General features: G+C 28.2%; 1 protein-coding gene across 12 annotated transcripts in view; it reads left to right on the top strand.

The window, feature by feature from the left end:
* LOC106464952 (vinexin-like) overlaps positions 1–8,743 on the top strand; it is a 214,069-nt gene that overhangs the window by 202,304 nt on the left and 3,022 nt on the right. For 10 of the 12 annotated variants that reach the window (XR_002611087.1, XM_022389279.1, XM_022388835.1 and 7 more), the window contains 5 exons: positions 1,224–1,344; positions 3,208–3,250; positions 4,823–4,937; positions 5,756–5,808; positions 7,231–7,408. Coding sequence is in view for 11 of the 12 variants with exons in the window: in XM_022389279.1 (XP_022244987.1) it covers positions 1,224–1,344; positions 3,208–3,250; positions 4,823–4,937; positions 5,756–5,808; positions 7,231–7,399 (501 nt within the window). In the remaining variant the exon portion in view is untranslated. Of the gene's footprint in view, positions 1–1,223; positions 1,345–3,198; positions 3,251–4,822; positions 4,938–5,755; positions 5,841–7,230; positions 7,409–8,743 lie in introns of those variants that run through there. The other 2 variants (XM_022388918.1, XM_022389228.1) reach the window with 2 other exon arrangements.

The raw sequence follows: 8,743 nt of genomic DNA on the forward strand, positions 1-8,743 counted from the left end.
TTATATATCCATTCCAAAGAGAACAATTTTTGGTGGCATTACACTACATTGAAATAATGACAATGTTAAACTGTAGTTCTGATACATACCATTCCACCGTGACTTTATATTGGCTGTGTTGATTTCCATATTGATTTCCACATTTAAAGTTGTTTGAGTAAAACATACTCAACCCTCAATACACTGTATTTGAAACACAAATACTTAATCATAAAGCATGATACCATTAAATATTTCTGAGCCTAAAATAGATTTTGTAAGTAAATTTACAAATTATAATTAAATAAAAAACATACTGTATGACATAGCTTTGTACTGCGCTGTTGCATAACACCCTCATAACAGTTCATCTTAAAGCCAGATTTTACACATACTTATTAGCAATAACACATTCACAGACCTAATTACATCATGTACTGGCCCACTATTTTAAAAGAAACTTTGCAATAAAATGTCTTATATACGTGTGTGTGTTAAAAATAATATATATATATATATATAGTATTTATCTTACTGTATGTTATTTATAAAAAACTACCTAAGTACTTCTTCTTTTATAAATTATGTACGGTTGTTTAAAAAGACCTCCTCACTAATTTGTATAATTGTGCTGGGATGAGGTCCATCATAAAACTGAATAGTTTAAAATTACAGACAGGAGTTTTAATAATTAAAAAAAAGGAACTGTTAAAGTAATTACTTCAACAAAATAAACAAGCAGGAGACTCTAAAATTAACATATTAGCTTTATGTAGCATACGTAAAATAAAAATCACTTACAAAATATTTCTTCTGGTAAACAGACACATGAAAACTGATAAAAAAAACAAACCATTTTTAAAGATCTCTTGATATAAAGGAACATGCTAACTGATTTAAATAAACTTTACTAAAAGATATATTTTGGTATACTGACACATGATAACTGATCTAGCTAAAAGGTGTATCTTGGCATACAAACACACGATTGACAAACATACCCTAATTCTATATCAAATCTGTATCTTAGTAGAAGTACACTGGCTCATTTCATCAGTTGTCTCATATATGTGTACTTTAGTAAATGTTGGTGTGCCATTATATCTATGTAACTACTTGATTCTTTTTACAGAACAATAGCTTAAGGTTTTATTTTATCTAAGTGTTAAAATACTGTAGTTCATGATGTGATCTTTGTCTTTCCCAATAGCATTATTTTCTTAATTTAACTCTTGGAATATTAGGGACAAGAATTGCTGTTGATTCGAAGAGTAGACCAAAATTGGTATGAAGGTAGAATTGGGAACAGCAGAGGGATTGTTCCAGTGGCATACATTGAGGTGCTAAAAGAACCTGATATTTCAGGTAAGGATTACAAGATTCATTAAGAAGCTATTTCTTTATACTTTAACAAAGAAGCTATATCATTTGAACTGTTTTTAGAAGTTTAATTTTACAGTAGTATTGAGGTTTACAAAATATAATTGATGTACTGTTAATCTTTCCTTTTTGTGAGATTTAATGGATTTACTGTGAGTCATGAGTTAGATGAATAGTTGTTACTATTTATATTTTTTTCTTGAACTACAAAAAACAAATCAGTTTAGAAACCTGATGTTTCAGGTAAGGAATAAAAGATTCATTGGAGAAACAATGTCTATGTTTTATCTTGAGATGCTAAAGGAATGTGATACTTCAAAACATGTGAATTACAAGTTTCATTAAAAAGGTTGTTAGTTTTCTTATCTTGAGGTACTTGTGGAACCTAATACTACTGGTAATGCACAAACTTCATGAGAGTTTGCTTTGCTGTCTTATTTTGAGGTACTATAAAGATTCTGAAGCTGCAGTATAGATAAAAATTGCTTAATTTATTTTATGTAAGATATAATTTTTATGATAGGTTGCTCCTGTTACACATGTATTTTAGAGCTACTTGGTTCATAAACACAATATACATGTATTCTAGATCTACTTGGGTCCATAAACACAGTATACATGTATTCTAGATCTGTTTGGGCCCATAACTACAGTGTAAATGTATTCCAGGTCTGCTTGGATTCATAAACACATTATACATGTATTTTAGATTAATTGATTCATAAACACAGTATACATCTATTTTTGTTACGTTGATTCATAAACACAGTATACATGTATTCTAGATCTGTTTGGGCCCATAACTACAGTGTAAATGTATTCCAGGTCTGCTTGGATTCATAAACACAGTATACATGTATTTTAGTTTAATTGATTCATAAACACAGTATACATGTATTTTAGTTAAATGGGTTCATAAACACAGTATACATGTATTCTAGATCTGTTTGGGCCCATAACTACAGTGTAAATCTATTCCAAGTCTGCTTGGATTCATAACACAGTATACATGTATTTTCGATTAATTGATTCATAAACACAGTATACATGTATTTTCGATTAATTGATTCATAAACACAGTATACATCTATTTTCGATTAATTGATTCATAAACACAGTATACATGTATTTTAGATCTGTTTGGGCCCATAACTACAGTGTAAATCTATTCCAAGTTTGCTTGGATTCATAAACACAGTATACATGTATTTTAGTTACGTTGATTCATAAACACAGTATACATGTATTTTAGTTACGTTGATTCATAAACACAGTATACATGTATTTCCTCAGTTTGTTACTTTTATCTTTTATAGAGTGTGTGTGTAAGGAACTACACATATATCGAATTTATTGAAGTAACCAAATATTATGTGGGTTTATGTTTAGCCTGTCTTTTAAATTATATAGAAGAGAATTTAATCAAATTAAATTTCGAAGACAGATACAATTTTAAAAATATTGTGTGACTTGAACTATGTTTAAAGTTATTAATTTTACACTAGTATTGACTGTTGTAAAATTTGAGGTTTTTAAATAATTTATCCTTCATTTAAGAAAAACAACAATGTACTGGTAATCGCTTTCTTTGTAAGATTTAATGGATTTACCACAAATAACTGAACTAGAAGGATAATGGTTGAAACAAAGCCTTCTTACAGCAGTGAACTGAAATTTATATATATTTACATTTGTTTCTACTCACCACAAGTAACCTATATTAATTTATGTATTTTAAGGATAAATGCTAGCAGTGCTTCTAATTAGTTCATTCATATTGTTCAGAGGATATATTATTTGAAAATTTGTTTTCTTTTCGCCAAAACCGTTTTTTGACTTATATTTCAGCAAGATCTTCAGTTTCTTTCAAGCCTCCACTTAGTTCTATAAAGTAAGTTTTTAACAGTTTATTTAAACAAACTTACCCATTTTTTACAGTAGTATTTGGTACAATTATTTCTTGATTTTTGAATTAGTTTGTTTAAAAACAGAAAAGTAAGAAGCTAAATTATAGTATTTATATTTTCATAACAAAAAAAATTATTTATTTAACACAGAAAAGTTTTTTATTTTGGTTTTTAAAACCCAGTGTTATATATGTATATTTAAATATTCTATTCTGACTTTCTTTGCATGTAAATTGTAATTATCCAAACTTTAACAGTTTTACCAGAAATAGTAAACTGTAGAAACATATTTTTAAAGAATTGTAAACTCTAGAATTACCAACCTTGTTTGTGTTAGAAATTCTTTTAATAACATGTTATTTTGAAAGTTATTCTAGTTCAACTAAAGTGAGTTAATAATTTGGATGTTAAACATGTTTTACCTACTTATTGTTTTCTTAATACTCAGTTGTAACTTATTATGTTTTTAGTACTCAGTTGTAGTTAACAGGTATAAATAATAAACCAGATCCAGAAAAGTGAAAACACATTTGGTTAAGGCAATAAAAGCAAATCTTTTGGAGTGGACTTAGGATATGCTTTGTAATGAATATTTTATTCTACATTAAGAGTAGTTGAAATGTTAATACTAGAATTTTTATCAAATAGAGCATTTGTTAGAAATTTCACAAGTTAAACAGAATTCCCAGTTGTAAAATGCTGGGCCCAGACTTTTAAAAACTGCACAACTCCAAAGCTCTCAGTCAACATATAACTTTGTCACAAGAAGTTAAGAAACAGAACAAGAAATAATAAAAAAAAACTTCTTATGTTATCATAAAATCTGCTTAATCATACAAAACTTAGAAACTTTAATTAATTATAACTCAAAACACATATAACTGAGTTTCAAGCAATATTGAGTTTAAAACTCCATGTTCTCAAGCATCTGGCTTTTGCAGTCTTCAATTCTCTCTCTTTTTTTTGTACACGTACTTGTACTTGCTACCAGATACATAGAGTGACAGACTGATTGGCATACAGTCATAGCAACATTTATATACATATAACAACTATATTATTTTTATGACTATAGTTGCTGTTGTCTCAGTGTGAGAGTAAATGCTAGTTAACACTTAACAGGTATGAATTGGCATCATGCATAAAAACGTAAGAGAGAGCTCAACTCCACAACATAACAAAGGATCCTTAAATATGAAAAATAGTAATAATTACCATCTTACAGTATGTATTTTATGTGGCAATTTTATTTCTTAGTAAATTCTGCTGTTGCTGCTTTTAGTTCTAAGATTATATCTCATCATCGAAAAAGTCCATATAACAAACAATGCCACTAGTCTCCAATTTAAATTCTAGTAGTTCTACTGCAACTCACGGTTCTGACAAGATACCAGCAAATAAAGTTCACATAAGAAACAATGCCAACAGAAGTAAAGCTTAATTTTTATTAGCTCTAGTGGTGCACTTACAATTTGAACTCACTTCTCACAAGATCCCATCCTATTAAGTCCATATATGAGACACTTCTAGCAGAATTAAAGCATAATTTTCCTTAGTTCTAGTGGTCCAATTACAAATGGAACTCATAGTTTGGACAAGGCGCCAGCTTACAATAAAAACCAACAATCACAAGATCGTCAACGATCCTCAGAAAGTCATTATCCTATGCTGGTAAGTTAGTCAAGCCTTACAAATTTATTTTTATTTGATACATTTTAAGTTTTTTAATGAATTTTATGAAATAACTTCTTCAGATATGTGATAATGTACATTTGGATAAATAGTGATGTGCTACCTTCACAAGGTATTAACTTCTCTCCTGGCCAGTCACAATTCTGCTTTATCTTTGAACTTTTGGTAGTTCTAGAAGATAGATTTCTTAAGCTCAAGTTGTTATTATTTCTTAAACCTACATTTAGAAAACTTGTAAAATGTGTGGATGCATGATTTTAAAAACACGTATTTTGTGTTAGAAGTACAACATTTAAAATATTTTGTATGCGTAAGGTACTTTACATGTGTCATTCTTTTTATCAGTATGTACAACATAGATATGCAACTTTGAATTAGTATTTTCAACACAGGTGTGTGTTTCTTTGTATCAATATTTACAGCACTTGTTTTTTGTTTGTTTATACAAGAAACTTTTTTTGCTGTTTGTAACACAGATTTATTTATTTCTATCACTGTATATAAAAAAAGGTTTTTTTTTCATCAATATTTACAACACAGACCCGTTTCTTTCTGTTGGTACAACCATACTTAAGAGATATGTTTCTCTGAACCAGTATTTACTAGACAAACTTAGTACTTTGTTTGTTTGATATAGTGTAAATCATGAGTATATGAAAAGCATATAATGTTAATCCTTTAATGTGTTTGTGTTAGTACAATTTAAACATCTGTCATCAGAAAATTTAGCAAATTAAAAGTCTTTTATGTATGTCAGTCTTTTCACAAGCTCTTTTCTAATCATATGTATTTTCAAGGTCTCAAGAGACTTAAAACAGACAAGGAGGGTTAATGAAGTTAGAAAAGAACTGTGAGTACCTAAAGCTTGTGCTATTTTTTCATGTAAGCATTATGGTTGTCTTAATCGTACGTGTGTTTTTTATACTTTTGTGTAAAATTCTCCCTTCCAAAAAGTATAATTAAATAAAAAAACATAAAGTTCTTATATTTTTCTTTTCAGATTTTTAGCTACCTTAGTCATATAAAAGTTAGAAATAATAACTGTTTAAGTCTTTTAAGCCCTTCTAAGTGTGTTTACGCATGTTGTTAAATAAAACAAAAAAATAAAGTACGGTAAAACCAAGGAAAATACTGAGTTTATTCATAATGTTTTGGCTATAATCAACAATGGGTAACTGCTTGATGTAGACAAATGGCCAAAATGTTGTGAATACATTCAGCTTTTTGCTTGAAAGCTGAAAACATTCTAGATCTGATTTTACTGTATTATATTTATTTTGCTTAGTTTAATATGTTAGGAGTAATACCTTCCTTACTTGTTAACATTGTTTTCCGATTACAATATTTCAGTTGTTGATACATGGATGTCATCTACTTTAATCTTAAGTAGATGTAAATTTGCATAACATCTGTTTTTCAAGCCTGTCAGCTGGCATTGTTTTATTGCTAGTGAAAAGCTTAAAATCTATAATATCAAAATGTTACATGTTTATTTTTTTATACTGTTGTCAGTTTCTTATCACATTAAGTATTTCTTTTCTGTTAATCAGTGGTAAGTTTCCAGATTTATATTGCTAAAATCTGGGTTTGATTCTAAACAGTGGATAGATCATTGTGTAGCTTTGCACATAAAAACACAATCATGACATTAAGTATAATTTTTCAAAGGTTTGGAGATTTGATGTTATAAATCCTTCAATAAATTTAACATTTATTTTCTTTGTTCATTATTTATGAATGTAGTAAACAAGTTAAAGATTAATTAAGATATTTTTCATATTGAAAACCATTGAAAAGGATCTGTTGAAATAGTTGTTTATTTTTATTGTGTTGTGAATTATTTAAGTTCTTAGCTTGTTGCATACCTGTAGTTAGTTAGTATACAAGATCTTTTACAAATGATCAATTTATACATTCTCTTCTGAAATTATTTTAAGGTCTACAAACACAAAAAATAATAATATAGCACACCTTGAATTTCTTTCTGAATCTGATTTTAAACTTGTATATCTTAATATATCAATTCTCATGTGAGAGTATGTTCTTTTTAAGGTATGTTTAAAGTTTAATCCTGGTGTTCTTCAAATTCTACAGAAACTAAAGGTGTACCCATAAACTTTAAGTGTTTGATTGAAATGAGGAAGGTTAGTAACTATTTGAATTCTTTCCTTTGTTAAGTATCATTATGTGATCAAAATAGTAATATTTAGTAACTTATCTTTAAAGTACATTATATTATTAATAGATGGGATATTATAAACTTTTATTTCAGATACAGAGTTCTGTACTCATACAGACCACAAAATGAAGATGAACTGGAACTTCAAGAGGGAGACATAGTTTATGTAATGGAAAAGTGTAATGATGGATGGTATGTGGGGACTTGTGTTAGGACAGGGCTATTAGGGACTTTCCCAGGAAACTATGTTGAGAGGATTTAGCTGGAACATGTAAGAGATCTTATTTATTCTTTGATATTTGCTAATTGAATAATTGATGGGCTGATTAATCGATTTTTACACCATGCTTCCTTACAACTTGTATAAGGAAAAAAAAAATGTGTATGTGTTTACTGTTTTCATTTTTTCAATCACTGCATTATTCTAATATGGTATTAATTATCTTATTTTCTTTTGCATTGTTTTGTTTTTTAAATAATTTTTTAATCATCCTTGACTTCATATGATTGACCTCCTCTGAAAGTGGCTATTTGCATATTTGTGAAAAAAATATTTTTTGTCAAAAACATTTTTTCCCACAAGTTTTATGGGCATTTCCTGCTTGGCTGAATCGTTAATATTAGACTAAATACCACCACACGATTGCCATATCCATTAATCTCAAACTAATCTTCTGTAGATCAAATAAGTTGATAATTAAATAATGAAAACATGTTTTACTCTCATGATAAGGGTAATAATGTTTCTATTTAAAACATTCCATCTGAGTCGTTTCATTGAAGACAACTTTTGTAGCTTTCAAACAAGTATAATTTAACACACAAACACTTTCACAATTCACAATGCAAGGAAAAAACAACAACTTTTAGATCTATATATTTACTCAAATAATATGTGATAGTCTAATTATTGCTCTATCCAATTGTATTTAACCTTCCTTTATAGCTGTTTTCAAAGCTATGTTTTATTAGTAAATAATTAAACCACTTGATGTGGCACTATAGCAAGGTTTCAACTAAGGCCTGTACAGAAAATAAAGGAAATGCTGAAAAATCAAGTAACGGATAATATATTCTCAAGAAGTGATAAGTTCTTAGTAAAGATAACATTATTCCTTGGGATGGGCAGAAAAATTCTAAAAAAAACAAGTAGGTTCAAATATAATGACAGTATTTTGATTACTTGGATATTCAGAATAGCCGAAAACCCCACTTTAGTTGTTTATTTTCTTGACAATCAATTTAATTGTAATTTTGATTAATCAATTGTTAGAATAATTAAAAACACTAATTTTGATTAGCTGATTGTTTTGGGGACATTAATCGATTAATCATAATTTCAATTAATTGATTAGTTTATGGGACATTAATCAATATAATTACTGCTCTTAGCTAATTGATTAAATCACTTAGGTCTAGTTTTAATGGTACTTTTTGATTAAGAGAAAAATTTTCTAAAGACTTGAAGAAATATTCCTGTCATAACGTACTATAGGTATGAAAATGTTGTACATAAATGTTTTTAGTTTATTCATTGATAAATAGTTTTACAATTCATGTAATATGTCACACTCCTTACTAAATTTACTCTTTTTTTGGTATAAAC

This window comes from Limulus polyphemus, unplaced genomic scaffold (assembly GCF_000517525.1).
Source record: "Limulus polyphemus unplaced genomic scaffold, Limulus_polyphemus-2.1.2 Scaffold1, whole genome shotgun sequence".
NCBI classification, from domain to species: Eukaryota; Metazoa; Arthropoda; class Merostomata; order Xiphosura; family Limulidae; genus Limulus; species Limulus polyphemus.